Consider the following 18,332-nt stretch of genomic DNA (forward strand, 5'->3'; position numbering starts at 1 on the left):
AGGTTGTGTTGTCTGTAGATAGAGACCCTCCTGGGTCAGGTTGTGTTGTCTGTAGATAGAGACCCTCCTGGGTCAGGTTGTGTTGTCTGTAGATAGAGACCCTCCTGGGTCAGGTTGTGTTGTCTGTAGATAGAGACCCTCCTGGGTCAGGTTGTGTTGTCTGTAGATAGAGACCCTCCTTGGTCAGGTTGTGTTGTCTGTAGATAGAGACCCTCCTGGGTCAGGTTGTGTTGTATGTAGATAGAGACCCTCCTGGGTCAGGTTGTGTTGTCTGTAGATAGAGACCCTCCTGGGTCAGGTTGTGTTGTAGCTCTGAACTAGCTCACCTAATTCCAGTGGTGTAAAGTTCTTAAGTAAAAGTACGTTAAAGTATTTTTACTTAAGTAATTTTTTGAGGTTTCTGTATTTTTGATAACTTTTACATTTACTTCACTGCATTCCTAAAGAAAATGATGTACTTTTTACTCCATACATTTCCCCAGACACACAAAGTACTCATTACATTTTAAATACTTATCAGGACAAGGAAATTGTCCAATTCACACACATTGGAATTTTTGATACTTAAGGATATTTTAGCAATTACATTTACTTTTGATACTTAAGGATATTTTAGCAATTACATTTACTTTTGATACTTAAGGATATTTTAGCAATTACATTTACTTTTGATACTTAAGGATATTTTAGCAATTACATTTACTTTTGATACTTAAGGATATTTTAGCAATTACATTTACTTTTGATACTTAAGTATATTTTTAACCAAATACTTTTACCGGGTGACTTTCACTTGAGTAATGTTCTATTAACAAATCTTATAACAATTGGGTACTTTTTTCCACCACTGACTAATTCACTTTGTCAAGGGCTTGACAATTAGCTGGAAATATATAATGAGCAATTTAGCATTCTCTTTTATCCAAAGCAACAGTCATGTGTTGAAACATTTTATGAAAGGGAGGATCTGGGAATTGAACCCACTACTCTGTCATTACAAGCACCATGCTCTACCAACTGAGCTACAACGGAGATGTGAAAGCTTTGGAATAGATCAAATACATGGAATGGCTGGGGGTCCCCAAGGAGAGGTTAGAGAACGGCTGGGGGTCCCCAGGGAGAGGTTAGAGAACGGCTGGGGGTCCCCAAGGAGAGGTTAGAGAACGGCTGGGGGTCCCCAGGGAGAGGTTAGAGAACGGCTGGGGGTCCCCAAGGAGAGGTTAGAGAACGGCTGGGGGTCCCCAGGGAGAGGTTAGAGAACGGCTGGGGGTCCCCAAGGAGAGGTTAGAGAAGGGCTGGGGGTCCCCAGGGAGAGGTTAGAGAACGGCTGGGGGTCCCCGAGGAGAGGTTAGAGAATGGCTGGGGGTCCCCAAGAGGAGGTTAGAGAACGGCTGGGGGTCCCCAGGGAGAGGTTAGAGAACGGCTGGGGGTCCCCAGGGAGAGGTTAGAGAACGGCTGGGGGTCCCCAAGGAGAGGTTGGAGAACGGCTGGGGGTCCCCAAGGAGAGGTTAGAGAATGGCTGGGGTCCCCAAGGAGAAGTTGGAGAACGGCTGGGGGTCCCCGAGGAGAAGTTGGAGAACGGCTGAGGGTCCCCGAGGAGATGGTTGAGATTAGCAGGGGGTTCCTGAGGAGAGGTTTGGGAACCACTAGTCTATAGAGAAATCACCGTCTGTTGTGACCTGGGACAGGTCCTACAGTGGTCTAAATTCACCATTTACTGCAATAGTTCTCAGTAGCCCGAGGCCATGGGTGGTACATGTTACAGGAAATAACGAATGTATTCACCAGGGTTTGTAATGTGACGGTTTATAAGTACGTGATTAAATTAATCAGGTAATTATTAACTCATTAACCTGGGCACCATGGGAAAGTTTGTTTATATTGAGTTTCTATTTCCCAAATTAACTCAAAGAATATCAGAATATTGATTTTACAACAGTCGCTAATCAATCAATTTCCTCTACAGTCTAATTTTGAATGTCGCATAATCCGGGAACCTGCACAAACCTGAGTCCCACCAATGAGTCCGTACCACACCAATTGAGTTGATTATTTATTTACTAACAAGCTAAGAGGATATTGTAAGATACACATACACAAGCACACAGTCTAGGCTATTGATTAGAACTTAGTACGATAAAACAGGTCCCTAGCAGACCAACACAATATGACACTTGTTACGCGAAATGGGGATTTAAAAGAGAGAGAAAGAGAGAAAAGCGCACTTGTGTACATTTGAAAACTATGCTTAGTTTAGCCCCGAACTGCCGTCTCTTATGGGTCCGAATATAATGATGTAATTACGTGTCGAAGGTCTCCGACAGGGTGTCTCTTCGTGGACGACTTTCTGCTTCTCTGATGACACACTTCTCTGGTTACAGGGTGTAACTCTCTGGTTGTCCTTACGATGTCAGGGTCCTTTTGTCTTAGTGGTCTGTTTCCTCGCCCGTGGTCTGAAGAGGGTCTTCTGAGGACAGCCAGCCCTGTCGCTCAAGGCTCACAGCGTAGGAATGAAAGCAGTGTAGACACACGATTCGATGGAGAGTGGTGACCGGGTGGTCCTGCTTGAATTCACCCTCTTAGACGCAGCTACTCATCCGTAGCATAGATCGATAAAATGTTCCTTTGTCTTCAACCTCGTTTTGGAGTTGCTGACTACTCAGACCTTGGCTGCAGCTCAGGGTCACTTAGTCTGATCTGTTAATTCTTAACTCACAGGTTTTATACCCTCGGGTCAGAAGTGGGCGTCGTCGCCTTCAGGGCAGTTCTCTGGGCGTAACTAGTTACGAGGCAAGGTCTGGATTTAAACTAACAAACTAACTTCCCATTTCATCTTTACAGAAATATTCTCTCTGATCTGGACATTTTCCCCCCAACGTACAACATGCAAACATCACGCACATACTAGGAAAACTCTTAGTTACAATGTTTAAACATCACGCACATACTAGGAAAACTCTTAGTTACAATGTTTAAACATCACGCACATACTAGGAAAACTCTTAGTTACAATGTTTAAACATCACGCACATACTAGGAAAACTCTTAGTTACAATGTTTAAACATCACGCACATACTAGGAAAACTCTTAGTTACAATGTTTAAACATCACGCACATACTAGGAAAACTCTTACAGTTACAATGTTTTTGTTATAACGTCGTCCTTTAACTTTTAATAACATAACAAAAAATGACATTACATTTTCATATTCCATCTATCGTCACGAAACCTATTGTCCCAAAGTCCATTTATTGCATGTAAATGTTCTGAGGCCGCTTCTCCAAAGTAAGAGGACAAAGGAATTTTGTCTCCTGCCTTAGTTTTACAATGGGCGTGAGGTGTCATAAAATTACCCCATCTCCATACCTCTCCATCTCTTTCCCTCTGCTGGGTGTGAAAGATGTCTCTGTAGCCACGGTAACCTGACCCGAGCCGGACAGTAATGACAGGAGTGTAGAAACAGGTCATTCTGAGCTAAGTGTTTGTTGAAATGGTTGACTGTCAGTTCCCATGTGTTTGGTGTCTTAACGGCAGCTGTCTAGATGGACGGGACGGGCAGACTCAACCTGCAGGAGTTCAGACATCTCTGGAACAAGATCAAACAGTGGCAGGTGAGTTCTTCTTCCTCGTCAGAAAGCTGTGGGGGTTTCCCCCTTATTTCCCCTTTTATTGAAACTCCCAATGACACTGTAGACAGAGTCAGATGTATAGATTTACAACTGCTCTGTTCCTTTAGGGAATTTTCCAACACTATAACTCGGACCAGGCTAGTAGCATCAACAGCTACGAAATGAGAAATGCTGTCAACGATGCAGGTAAGAGCATCTTAAAGTTGTGTTTACCAGGTTTAAATAGATTAAAATCTTCAGGTAGTTTGGATCATTTTAAAAAATGTTTAAAACTACAAGGAGATGGAAAGACATGTTGTTTTGTTTTAAATGGTAACTGAACAGCCTAATGTGTCTCTCCAATATCTCCCATCTCTGACGGTCTTGTGTCCCGTTCAGGCTTCCGTCTCAACAACCAGCTCTATGACATCATCACCATGCGTTACGCCAACGAGAGCATGAACATCGACTTTGACAGCTTCATCAGCTGTCTGGTCCGGCTCGAAGCCATGTTCAGTAAGTCACACACAAACACCTCATCGCCGTATTACACTGATCCCAGATCTGTTTGTCCACTCCTGGCAGGTCTGGTTACTGTACATGGTGATGTAAAAAGGGCTTTATATTTGAGTTGGTTTGATTTATGTGACATTTAAAAACACAACTCATCCACACATGTGAATACAACCAGACTGCGTCACATCCGGGCCGTGATTGGGAGTCCCGTAGGGCGGCACACAATTATCCCCGCGTTTTCCAGGTTTGGCCGGGGTAGGACGTCATTATAAATAAGAATTTGTTCTTAATTGACTTGCCCAGTAAAATAAAGGTTTAAAAAATAAATTAAAAATACAAAAATACAAAAAATAAACACATTTAAAACACAACTCAACCACACATTTACACAACAAATTCAAAGTAAATGCGGATAACACAACCAAAGTTAAAAAATATATATATTTCAATTTTGGTCCTCTTAATTATATAAATGGATGATTTATTGATTGATTCATGACATGGGGTTTGTTTGCAGGGGCGTTCCAGGCCTTCGACCAGGATGGAGACGGTACGATCAGACTCAGTGTCTTGGAGGTAAGGATATGCTGCTCCTTCTATCATACATTACGGAACAGTAACATGTTGTTACTACCGCCTTTGGTTCAGCTCACGTTCAGCTCACGTTCAGCTCACGTTCAGCTCACGTTCAGCTCACGTTCAGCTGACGTTCAGCTCACGTTCAGCTCACGTTCAGCTCACGTTCAGCTGACGTTCAGCTCACGTCCAGCTCACGTTCAGCTCACAGCTTATCCGCAACAGAGCGTTTCGTACCCTGTGGACGTAGCCCCTTACTGCACAGGTATAAGGACAACAACCGTGTTCCCAACCTAACTGACACTACCTGTCTATGTTGTGTTACCAACCTAACTGACACTACCTGTCTATGTTGTGTTACCAACCTAACTGACACTACCTGTCTATGTTGTGTTACCAACCTAACTGACACTACCTGTCAATGTTGTGTTACCAACCTAACTGACACTACCTGTCTATGTTGTGTTACCAACCTAACTGACACTACCTGTCAATGTTGTGTTACCAACCTAACTGACACTACCTGTCAATGTTGTGTTACCAACCTAACTGACACTACCTGTCTATGTTGTGTTCCCAACCTAACTGACACTACCTGTCTATGTTGTGTTCCCAACCTAACTGACACTACCTGTCTATGTTGTGTTCCCAACCTAACTGACACTACCTGTCTATGTTGTGTTCCCAACCTAACTGACACTCCCTGTCTATGTTGTGTTACCAACCTAACTGACACTACCTGTCTATGTTGTGTTCCCAACCTAACTGACACTCCCTGTCTATGTTGTGTTCCCAACCTAACTGACACTACCTGTCTATGTTGTGTTCCCAACCTAACTGACACTACCTGTCTATGTTGTGTTACCAACCTAACTGACACTACCTGTCTATGTTGTGTTCCCAACCTAACTGACACTACCTGTCTATGTTGTGTTACCAACCTAACTGACACTACCTGTCTATGTTGTGTTACCAACCTAACTGACACTACCTGTCTATGTTGTGTTCCCAACCTAACTGACACTCCCTGTCTATGTTGTGTTACCAACCTAACTGACACTACCTGTCTATGTTGTGTTCCCAACCTAACTGACACTCCCTGTCTATGTTGTGTTCCCAACCTAACTGACACTACCTGTCTATGTTGTGTTCCCAACCTAACTGACACTACCTTAGAAAAAATTGAAAAAATAAACCACTGCATCTCATGTATTTATTACTATTTAACAAGAAAAAGAAAAGGTAAAAATGAACCTGTTTTCTTCTGTTTTTTGTTGTGTCTCTACTCTATGTCCTAACTGATAATACCCCTCTATGTCTCTCCTCTGTCTCTCCTCTATGTCTCTCCTCTATTGTCTCTCCTCTATGTCCTAACTGATAATACCCCTCTATGTCTCTCCTCTATGTCTCTCCTCTATGTCTCTCCTCTATTGTCTCTCCTCTATGTCCTAACTGATAATACCCCTCTATGTCTCTCCTCTATTGTCTCTCCTCTATGTCCTAACTGATAATACCCCTCTGTCTCTCCTCTATGTCCTAACTGATAATACCCCTCTATGTCTCTCCTCTATGTCTCTCCTCTATGTCCTAACGGATAATACCCCTCTTTGTCTCTCCTCTATGTCCTAACTGATACTACCCCTCTATGTCTCTCCTCTATGTCCTAACTGATAATACCCCTCTATGTCTCTCCTCTATGTCTCTCCTCTATTGTCTCTCCTCTATGTCCTAACTGATAATACCCCTCTATGTCTCTCCTCTATGTCCTAACTGATAATACCCCTCTATGTCTCTCCTCTATGTCTCTCCTCTATTGTCTCTCCTCTATGTCCTAACTGATAATACCCCTCTGTCTCTCCTCTATGTCTCTCCTCTATGTCCTAACTGATAATACCCCTCTATGTCTCTCCTCTATGTCCTAACTGATAATACCCCTCTGTCTCTCCTCTATTGTCTCTCCTCTATGTCCTAACTGATAATACCCCTCTATTGTCTCTCCTCTATGTCCTAACTGATAATACCCCTCTATGTCTCTCCTCTATGTCCAGTGGCTCCAGCTGACCATGTATGCCTAGATTTCCAGAAAGGTGTTCTCAGCCAATCGGCCTCTCAGGTGACACCCACCCAACGTGAAGAACAGAGGCGAACTACCAGCATTTACCTCAGTCGTGACAGTGCCAGACCGTAGCGCTAACCCTGCCAGTACCACATCCACCACCTTCGTCCTGTTCACCTCACGTCATCCCCCAGTCCTCACAATAGACTGCTACTCTTACCAGTCCATACTACTTACAACTCCATCACATCCTTCTCCATCTCTGTCTCCCTCTCCCTCTAACCTTCCCCTTCCCCATCTCTCTCTCGCTCTCCCTCTAACCTTCTCCATCCCCATCTCACTCTCTCTCTAACCTTCTCCTTCCCCATCTCTCTCTCTGTCTCTCTCTAACCTTCTCCTTCCCCATCTCTCTCTCTCTCACTCTCTCCCTCTAACCTTCTCCTTCCCCATCTCTCTCTCTCTCTCTCTCTCCCTCTAACCTTCTCCTTCCCCATCTCTCTCTCTCCCTCTAACCTTCTCCATCTCTCTCTCTAACCTTCTCCTTCCCCATCTCACTCTCTCTCTAACCTTCTCCTTACCCATCTCCCTCTCCCTCTAACCTTCTCCATCTCTCTCTCCCTCTAACCTTCTCCTTCCCCATCTCTCGCTCCCTCTAACCTTCTCTTTCCCCATCTCCCTCTCCCTCTAACCTTCTCCTTCCCCATCTCTCGCTCCCTCTAACCTTCTCTTTCCCCATCTCCCTCTAACCTTCTCCTTCCCCATCTCTCGCTCCCTCTAACCTTCTCCTTCCCCATCTCCCTCTAACCTTCTCCTTCCCCATCTCTCTCTCCCTCTAACCTTCTCTTTCCCCATCTCTCTCTCCCTCTAACCTTATCCTTCTCTCTCTCCCTCTAACCTTCTCCTGCCCCATCTCCCTCTCCCTCTAACCTTCTCCTTCTCTCTCTCCCTCTAACCTTCTCCATCTCCCTCTCCCTCTAACCTTATCCTGCCCCATCTCTCTCTCCCTCTAACCTTATCCTTCTCTCTCTCCCTCTCCCTCTAACCTTCTCCATCTCTCTCTCCCTCTAACCTTCTCTTCCCCATCTCTCTCTCCCTCTAACCGTATCCTTCTCTCTCTCCCTCTAACCTTCTCCTTCCCCATCTCCCTCTCCCTCTAACCTTCTCCCTCTCTCTCTCCCGCTAACCTTCTCCTTCCCCATCTCCCTCTAACCTTCTCCTTCCCCATCTCTCTCTCCCTCTAACCTTCCCCATCTCTCCATCTCTCTCTCCCTCTAGCCTTCTCCTTCCCCATCTCTCGCTCCCTCTAACTTTCTCATCTCACTCTCCCTCTAACCTTCTCCTTACCCCTCTCCCTCTAACCTTCTCCTTCCCTCTCTCTCTGCCTCTAACCTTCTCCTTACCCCTCTCCCTCTAACCTTCTCCTTCCCTCTCTCTCTGCCTCTAACCTTCTCCTTCCCTCTTTCTCTAGGTCTCAGGTTTCTCTCGTTTCCTCTCCTAACCATGTCCATTTCCCAGTATTGCTGAAATGTCAGTCTCCTCTGAATCTGCATTTTTTAATTTTTTTATTTACAGCCCCCCCCCCTCCTTACCACATGTACAAGTCTTTCTCTCAGCCATCCAACACACACAACCTCTCTTTTTCTGTCATGATACCTCACAGAGCCACTTCTTCATGATCCATCAAATATCCATATTTTCAAATATTCACTGTTTCATTTCTCTGGGAAAATCTGCGGCTGGTGTTCAAAGCCTTTTACCTGCTGGCTAATCCAACCCTCCCCTATAATACCTAATGTCATATGTTTCCCACCCGATATCAACCCTACCCAGTGTGGTGCTCTGCCAAGCCTCTTCTCCACATCGCTCCAGTGAAGACCACAGTTCTCTAATGGACAACGGAGGGACTGGAGACTTGTTGGAAAAGGACCCGTGCTTCTTTCCTTCAGTTTCAGGCTTCCTGACCCAGAACCAGCCAGTCGGTCCGTGGGAACCGGAATAATCCCCCTATCAGGTTCTGAAACACTGACAAACAGATTTGACAGAAAAGTGTCTGTAGAATCTGTCAGTCCTACCAATGGACCAATGAGACTGACATAGAACAGACAGAACCGGCTAAGAACACTACTCCTCCTCCTTACCCTCCGCTGTACAACCAGGACCATGTAGAAGCCTCCTTAGCTCCTCCTCCTCCTTAACCTGCGTTGTACGACCAGGACCAGGCAGAAGCCTCCCTAGTTCCTCCTCCTCCTCCTCCTCCTCCGCTGAACGACCAGGACCAGGCAGAAGCCTCCCTAGCTCCTCCTCCTCCGCTGTACGACCAGGACCAGGCAGAAGCCTCCCTAGTTTCTCCTCCTCCTCCTCCGCTGTACGACCAGGACCAGGCAGAAGCCTCCCTAGTTTCTCCTCCTCCTCCTCCGCTGTACGACCAGGACCAGGCAGAAGCCTCCCTAGTTTCTCCTCCTCCTCCTCCGCTGTACGACCAGGACCAGGCAGAAGCCTCCCTAGTTTCTCCTCCTCCTCCTCCGCTGTATGACCAGGACCAGGCAGAAGCCTCCCTAGATCTTCCTCCTCCTCCTCCGCTGTACGACCAGGACCAGGCAGAAGCCTCCCTAGTTCTTCCTCCTCCTCCTCCTCCGCTGTACGACCAGGACCAGGCAGAAGCCTCCCTAGATCCTCCTCCTCCTCCTCCTCCTCCTCCTCCTCCGCTGAATGACCAGGACCAGGCAGAAGCCTCCCTAGTTCCTCCTCCTCCTCCGCTGTACGACCAGGACCAGGCTGAAGCCTCCCTAGTTTCTCCTCCTCCTCCTCCTCCTCCTCCTCCTCCTCCGCTGTACGACCAAGACCAGGCAGAAGCCTCCCTAGTTCCTCCTCCTCCTTCGCTGTACGACCAGGACCAGGCAGAAGCCTCCCTAGATCCTCCTCCTCCTCCTCCTCTGCTGAACGACCAGGACCAGGCTGAAGCCTCCCTAGTTCCTCCTCCTCCTCCGCTGTACGACCAGGACCAGGCTGAAGCCTCCCTAGTTCCTCCTCCTCCTCCTCCTCCGCTGAACGACCAGGACCAGGCTGAAGCCTCCCTAGCCTGGTGAAGAGCTCCCTACAGGGTGGGTTCAACGTATGAAGACGTGAATATGACTATGGGTTGGACTGTTTTTTTTTGTGGTTTCATACTAAAGCTTCGGTCAAATGAGTGTAATGCATTTTTAAACATCTCAACCCAATAAATAATGGTGTAGCTATTGGTTGGTCTGCTTGTATCCGTAGTTCTCCAGTGAATTCGAGGATATTTCTCAAAAACAGTCAAATCTGTTGAGGTGAGCTAAACCGCTGTTCAGTCAGAATCCTTTTAGTTCAAGACATTCTTATCAAGCACATACACAACTAAACATGAAATACATAATAAAACAGAGGCTTGTATTATGTTGCAAATATATATATATATATTATTTTTATTTCAAGGTTTGTTCTATTTGATAACATTCTCTAATAAAATATCTGTAGCACATCCGGTCGGCAACAACTTATTAACATCATGATCGTAGAAACTCAGGAATGATCAGATTAAAGGACCGGTGTATGTTTTGCCTCAGATAAGAGGGGAGGAGTTAAGGTTACACGTCTGTAGGTATCTCTTCCTGAAGATGACGACCTCTGTTAGAGATCACAGGTTGACCAGAGAGACCTCAGCACAACACACACCTGCCCACTACACGGATAAGGTGTCACAACGACCAGATCATTGGTTGAACATTCTTTCATTCTTTCTATACACTTACTGTGGGATAGCCTCCCTGCTCTATACTCTTACTGTGGGATAGCCTCCCTGCTCTATACACTTACTGTGGGATAGCCTCCCTGCTCTATACACTTACTGTGGGATAGCCTCCCTGCTCTATACTCTTACTGTGGGATAGCCTCCCTGCTCTATACACTTACTGTGGGATAGCCTCCCTGCTCTATACTCTTACTGTGGGATAGCCTCCCTGCTCTATACACTTACTGTGGGATAGCCTCCCTGCTCTATACACTTACTGTGGGATAGCCTCCCTGCTCTATACACTTACTGTGGGATAGCCTCCCTGCTCTATACACTTACTGTGGGATAGCCTCCCTGCTCTATACACTTACTGTGGGATAGCCTCCCTGCTCTATACACTTACTGTGGGATAGCCTCCGTGCTCTATTTAAACAAACACCCACATTCTGGATGCCTTCCACACTAGATTCACAGCAATACCCAATAAATACTAGTAAGTACAACCCCACTCATCCATAGGAGTTAAATAAAGGTGAAATCAAATAAACGAACAAACAGGGATTGCTTTGAATTGTTATCACGTCTGTCTCAACAATGAGGACAAATCATCTACCCTCATCATACACACCTGTTCATGTATAGTGAACCGACACTAGAAAATATTATAGAACCGTCACTAGAACACATTATAGAACCAACACTAGAAAATATTATAGAACCATCACTAGAACACATTATAGAACCGACACTAGAACACATTATAGAACCGACACTAGAAAATATTATAGAACCGTCACTAGAACACATTCTAGAACCATCACTAGAACACATTATAGAACCGACACTAGAAAATATTATAGAACCGTCACTAGAACACATTATCGAACCAACACTAGAACACATTATAGAACCGACACTAGAAAATATTATAGAACCGTCACTAGAACACATTATAGAACCAACACTAGAAAATATTATAGAACCGTCACTAGAACACATTATAGAACCGACACTAGAACACATTATAGAACCGACACTAGAAAATATTATAGAACCGTCACTAGAACACATTATAGAACCGACACTAGAAAATATTATAGAACCGTCACTAGAACACATTCTAGAACCATCAGTAGAACACATTATAGAACCAACACTAGAAAATATTATAGAACCGTCACTAGAACACATTCTAGAACCGTCAGTAGAACACATTCTAGAACCGTCACTAGAACACACACCGTTAGGTCTCTGTGTTCTTCAGTTTTCCATCACTGCAAAACCGAATCTCAGAATGGCAATCTCAGACCACAACACGTCACACTATCCTTCAACAGACGTTAAAATATCAGGGAGCAACAACAGTCAACCACAGAAAATTCAGACAGAACCACTTAAAAAAAAAACACTATTGCAAACATCATAAAAATGTGTAATTATCACTCAGCAACTGACATGTGGAAATACTCTTAAAATGAAAAATTCCTTAAAACACGAGTAATTACACTCCATTGTACTGAAATATGTCCCAGACAAATGGACCACGCCTTGAAAACATAAACATAAGTATTCAGACCCTTTACATAATAATATCACATTTACATAAGTATTCAGACCCTTTACATAATAATATCACATTTACATAAGTACCCAGACCCTTTACATAATAATATCACATTTACATAAGTATTCAGACCCTTCAGTACTCAGTACTTTGTTGACGTACCTTTGGCAGCAATTGCAGCCTTGAGTCTTCTTGGGTATGACGCTACAAGCTTGGTACACCTGTATTTGGGGAGTTTCTCCCATTCTTCCCTGCAGATCCTCTCAAGCTCTGTCAGGTTGGATAGGGAGCGTCGCTGCACAGCCTTTTCCAGGTCACTCAAGAGATGTTTGATCAGGTTCAAGTCCGGACTCTGGCTGGGTCATTCAAGGACATTCAGAGACTTGTCCCGAAGTCACTCCTGCATTGTCTTGTCAGTGTGCTTAGTGTTGTTGTCCTGTTGGACGGTGAACCTTCATCCCAGTCTGAGGTCCTGAGCAGGTTTCATCAAGGATCTCTGTGTACTTTGCTCTGTTCTTCTTTCCTTCTATCATGACGAGTCTCCCAGTCCCTGCCACTGAAAAACATCCCCACAGCCTGATGCTGCCACCACCATGCTTCACCGTAGGGATGGTGCCAGGTTTCCTCCAAACGTGACCCTTGGCATTCAGGCCAAATAGTTCAAACTTGGCTTCATCAGACCAGAGAATCTTGTTTCTCATGGTCTGATTCCTTTTGGCAAACTCAGAACGGGCTGTCATGTGTCTTTTACTGAGTGGCTTCCGTCTGGCCACTCTATCATAAAGGCCTGATTGATGGAGTGCTGCAGAGATGGTTGTCCTTCTGGAAGGTTCTCCCATCTCCACAGAGGAACTCTGGAGCTCTGCCAGAGTGACCATTGGGTTCTTGGTCACCTCTCTGTCTGTCACGATCGTTATAATGAGTGGACCAAGATGCAGCGTGGTATGGTTCCATCCTCTTTATTTTGAAGTGAAACTCAAAGAAAACAATAACCGAAACGTGAAGCTGCTATAGTGCTCACAGGCAACTAAACATAGTCAAGATCCCACAAAGCACAAAGGGGAAATGGCTGCCTAAATAGGATCCCCAATCAGAGACAACGATAAACAGCTGCCTCTGATTGGGAACCATACCTGGCCAACATCAAACCATAATTACCCAGATGACCCATCCTAGTCACACCCCGACCTAACCAACATAGAGAATAAAAAGCTCTCTATGGTCAGGGCGTGACACTGACCAAGACCCTTCTCCCCCAATTGTTCAGTTTGGCAGGGCAGCCAGCTCTAGGAAGAGTCTTGGTGGTTCCAAACATATTCCATTGAAGAATGATGGAGGCCACTGTGCTCTTGGGGACATCCCATTCTGCAGAAGTGTTTTGGTACCCTTCCCCAGATCTGTGCTTCGACAAAATCCTGTCTTGGAGCTCTACGGACAATTCCTTCGACCTCATGGCTTTGTTTTTGCTCTGACATGCACTGTCAACTGTGGGACCTTTATATAGACAGGTGTGTGTCTTTCCAAATCATGTCCAATCAATTTAAATTTACCACAGGTGGACTCTAATCAAGTTGTAGAAACATCTCAAGGATCATCAATGGAAACAGGATGAACCTGACCTCAAATTCAAGTCTCACAGCAAAGGGTCTGAAGACTTATGTAAATATGTGCTGCTGAAGGTGCTCCACCACTCCAAAGATCAGAGAACAGCCATGCCACTGGAGGGAAAGAGGAAACAGAGGGAGGGAGTTAAGATCAGAGAACAGCCAAGCCACTGGAGGGAAAGAGGAAACAGAGGGAGGGAGTTAAGATCAGAGAACAGCCAAGCCACTAGAGGGAAAGAGGAAACAGAGGGAGGGAGTTAAGATCAGAGAACAGCCAAGCCACTGGAGGGCAAGAGGAAACAGAGGGAGGGAGTTAAGATCAGAGAACAGCCATGCCACTGGAGGAAAAGAGGAAACAGAGGGAGGGTGTTAAGATCAGAGAACAGCCATGCCACTGGAGGGAAAGAAGAAACAGAGGGAGACATAAGATACAGAACACACACAAACTGAACACACACAAACTGAACACACACAAACTGAACACACACAAACTGAACACACACTCCCCTCAGAAAGTGATAGATAATAAATACTACATCTACTGACCTAAGTTTTCATACATTTCAAGAGTTGCGGCGTGGTGAGGGTCTATTACTTGAATTGCTCAAATTGCGTTTCTACTGCCTCCAGAATATAGAAATGGACTGTGACTGTGCAGATAGCTCAACATTGTATAAAGTCTTTTGACTACAACTAACTTGCGAGCAAGATGTTGAAGAACGAATTGAATTCCCCCTCACCACGCTGTAACTAATATTACTCCATGCTCCCGATGCCAGCTAACCCAAGGCCCAGGAGGGTGCCACCTGGCATGATGGTAAAGGACCAAAGCCCACACCCTAATGTTACTCCATGCTCCCGATGCCAGCTAACCCAAGGCCCAGGAGGGTGCCACCTGGCATGATGGTAAAGGACCAAAGCCCACACCCTCCCGTGGAATCCCATGCAATTGGCCACACGGTGGCGCTATAACGTAGAATTGAAGGATGCAAACTTTGAAAGGTCACTGTGTAACCTAGAGTCATGAAATGTGGTACATATTTCCCTCTTTTCACAACAAACACATTTACCTAAAGAACCCATAAGTTCCGCCATGATGGATTTTCCAACGCTATTGCAGTTTTTAATGTCACGTTGGTAGGATATATACGTGCTTTCAGTCCAACCCATTTATTTTCCAGCGAATGACGGAAGGCAAAGGCAGATTAGCCACTCATCGCCTGATTCTCACAAGGCACCCTGATCTTTTTCCGTAAAATCTCAGTTTCCTTCTCCAGCTAATGACAGGGATCTGGGCCTGGTCGGGTGTCTGTCGTATCTCCCTCTCGTCCGACTCATTGAAGAAAAATTCTTTGTCTAATCTGAAGTGAGTAATCGCAGTCTAGAAGCTCTTTTCAGTCACAAGAGACGGTAGCAGCAACATTATGTACAAAACAAGTTAAGAACAACGCAACAAAAAAAAACGAACAAAATAGCGTGATTGGTTAAGAGCCGATGAGACGGCGGCCTTCCCCTCCGGCGCCATCATTACACATGATATATATGCATTTATGTGCATACAGACCTTTGTCCATAGATTTCATATATCAAGTTTCGTGAAGATTGGTCATTCAGCACCAGAGGAGTTTCAAGTGTTTTTCCACAAAATTATAAACACCTCTCCCTCGCCCTCCATTTGGTAAATCTGACCATAATTCTATCCTCCTGATTCCTGCTTACAAGCAAAAATTAAAGCAGGAAGCACCAGTGACTCGGTTTATAACAAAGTGGTCAGATGAAGCAGATGCTAAACTACAGGACTGTTTTGCTTTGTCCTTGTGCCCAAGAACACCAAGGTAACCTGCCTAAATGGCTGGCAATGGCTCACATCAAAACCCTCATCCCAGAATCCCTAGACCCTCTCTATTTGCATACCACACCAACAGATCCACAGATGATGCAATCTCTATCGCACTCCACACTGCCCTTTCACACCTGGACAAAAGAAACACCTATGCATTTGTATTTATTATAGATCCCCATTACCACACTCTTCCTGGGCAAAGTTAAGGCAGTTTATACCATTTAAAAACATTACAATACATACACAGATTTCAACACACACTGTGTGCCCTCAGGCCCCTACTTCACCACTACCACATACAGTGGGGCAACAAAGTCAGCCACCAATTGTGCAAGTTCTCCCACTTAAAAAGATGAGAGAGGCCTGTAATTTTCATCATAGGTACAATTCAACTATGACAGACAAAATGAGACGAAAAATATATAAAAAAATCACATTGTAGGATTTTTTATGAATTTATTTGCAAATTATGGTGGAAAATAAGTATTTGGTCACCTACAAACAAGCAAGATTTCTGGCTCTCACAGACATGTAACTTCTTCTTTAAGAGGCTCCTCTGTCCTCCACTCGTTACCTGTATTAATGGCACCTGTTTGAACTTGTTATCCGTATAAAAGACACCTGTCCACAACCTCAAACATTCACACTCCAAACTCCACTATGGCCAAGACCAAAGAGCTGTCAAAGGACACCAGAAACAAAATTGTAGACCTGCACCAGGCTGGGAAGACTGAATCTGCAATAGGTAAGTAGCTTGGTTTGAAGAAATCAACTGTGGGAGCAATTATTAGGAAATGTGTCTGTGCCAATGTTTGTGCCTCCCCCTGTGTATGACCTGCTGCCTGCCCCTGGACCCAGCTACCTGCCCCTGGACCCAGCTACCTGCCCCTGGACCCAGCTACCTGCCCCTGGACCCAGCTACCTGCCTCCCCCTGTGTATGACCTGCTGCCTGCCCCTGGACCCAGCTACCTGCCTCTGGACCCAGCTACCTGCCTCCTCCTGTGTATGCCCTGCTGCCTGCCCCTGGACCCAGCTACCTGCGTCTGGACCCAGCTACCTGCCTCCTCCTGTGTATGCCCTTCTGTCTACCCCTGGACCCAGCTACCTGCCTCTGGACCCAGCTACCTGCCTCCTCCTGTGTATGCCCTTCTGTCTACCCCTGGACCCAGCTACCTGCCCCTGGACCCAGCTACCTGCCTCCTCCTGTGTATGACCTGCTGCCTGCCCCTGGACCCAGCTACCTGCCCCTGGACCCAGCTACCTGCCCCTGGACCCAGCTACTTGCCCCTGGACCCAGCTACCTGCCCCTGGACCCAGCTACTTGCCCCTGGACCCAGCTACCTGCCTCCTCCTGTGTATGACCTTCTGCCTGCCCCTGGACCCAGCTACCTGCCCCTGGACCCAGATACCTGCCTCGTCCTGTGTGTGACCTTCTGCCTGCCCCAGGACCCTGCTACCTGCCCCTGGACCTAGCTACCTGCCTCCTCCTGTGTGTGACCTTCTGCCTGCCCCTGGACCCAGCTACCTGCCCCTGGACTCAGCTACCTGCCTCCTCCTGTGTATGACCTTCTGCCTGCCCCTGGACCCAGCTACCTGCCCCTGGACCCAGCTACCTGCCCCTACTCTCGCTCTCAGGGTCACTTTACCCTGCCTTCATGTACATATCTACCTCAAATGCCTTATTATGATCTATCCTGATGTCCAGTCACTTTACCCTGCCTTCATGTACATATCTACCTCAAATACCTTATTATTATCTATCCTGATGCCTAGTCACTTTACCCTGCCTCATGTACATATCTACCTCAAATACCTTATTATTATCTATCCTGATGCCTAGTCACTTTACCCTGCCTTCATGTACATATCTACCTCAAATACCTTATTATTATCTATCCTGATGCCTAGTCACTTTACCCTGCCTTCATGTACATATCTACCTCAAATACCTTATTATTATCTATCCTGATGCCTAGTCACTTTACCCTGCCTTCATGTACATATCTACCTCAAATACCTTATTATTATCTATCCTGATGCCTAGTCACTTTACCCTGCCTTCATGTACATACCTACCTCAAATACCTTATTATTATCTATCCTGATGCCTAGTCACTTTACCCTGCCTTCATGTACATACCTACCTCAAATACCTTATTATTATCTATCCTGATGCCTAGTCACTTTACCCTGCCTTCATGTACATACCTACCTCAAATACCTTATTATTATCTATCCTGATGCCTAGTCACTTTACCCTGCCTTCATGTACATATCTACCTCAAATACCTTATTATTATCTATCCTGATGTCTAGTCACTTTACCCTGCCTTCATGTACATATCTACCTCAAATACCTTATTATTATCTATCCTGGTGCCTAGTCACTTTACCCTGCCTTCATGTACATATTTACTTCAAATATCTCGTACCTCTGCATGTTGGTAGGCCGTCATTGTAAATAAGAATTAGTTCTTAACTGACTTGCCAAGTTAAATACAAATAAATAAATAAATACAACATTTGATCTGGTAATAGCATTGATATTGTAATCCCGGTATAAAGCTCCATTCTTGTGTTACTTTTTTAAAAATGTGTAATATATTTTTAAAATTCTGCATCGTTTGGGAAGAACTCTTAAAGTAGCATGTCACGGTTAACTCTCCACTCGTTATATTCGGTGCTTGTGACAAACCAAATTTGATTTAGAGTTTTGTTTATGAAACTGTTTTATGAAATGAAAGTATAACTATGTCCACTAGGTGGAGGTATCCAACTTATTATCTTCGTTTTGACCACTGAAATTCC

General features: G+C 45.3%; 1 protein-coding gene across 4 annotated transcripts in view; it reads left to right on the top strand.

Annotated features, from left to right (window-relative positions):
- LOC109880971 (calpain-3-like) overlaps positions 1-7,104 on the top strand; it is a 39,069-nt gene extending 31,965 nt beyond the window's left edge. For all 4 annotated transcript variants that reach the window (XM_031829380.1, XM_031829382.1, XM_031829381.1 and 1 more), the window contains exons 17-21: positions 3,545-3,613; positions 3,739-3,817; positions 4,010-4,126; positions 4,644-4,702; positions 6,751-7,104. In XM_031829380.1, coding sequence (XP_031685240.1) covers positions 3,545-3,613; positions 3,739-3,817; positions 4,010-4,126; positions 4,644-4,702; positions 6,751-6,777 — 351 coding nt within the window. In that variant the 3' untranslated portion in view covers positions 6,778-7,104. The remainder of the gene's footprint in view (positions 1-3,544; positions 3,614-3,738; positions 3,818-4,009; positions 4,127-4,643; positions 4,703-6,750) is intronic.
- The last annotated feature ends 11,228 nt before the right edge of the window (positions 7,105-18,332 follow it).

The sequence above is a fragment of the Oncorhynchus kisutch genome, linkage group LG7 (assembly GCF_002021735.2).
Source record: "Oncorhynchus kisutch isolate 150728-3 linkage group LG7, Okis_V2, whole genome shotgun sequence".
NCBI classification, from domain to species: Eukaryota; Metazoa; Chordata; class Actinopteri; order Salmoniformes; family Salmonidae; genus Oncorhynchus; species Oncorhynchus kisutch.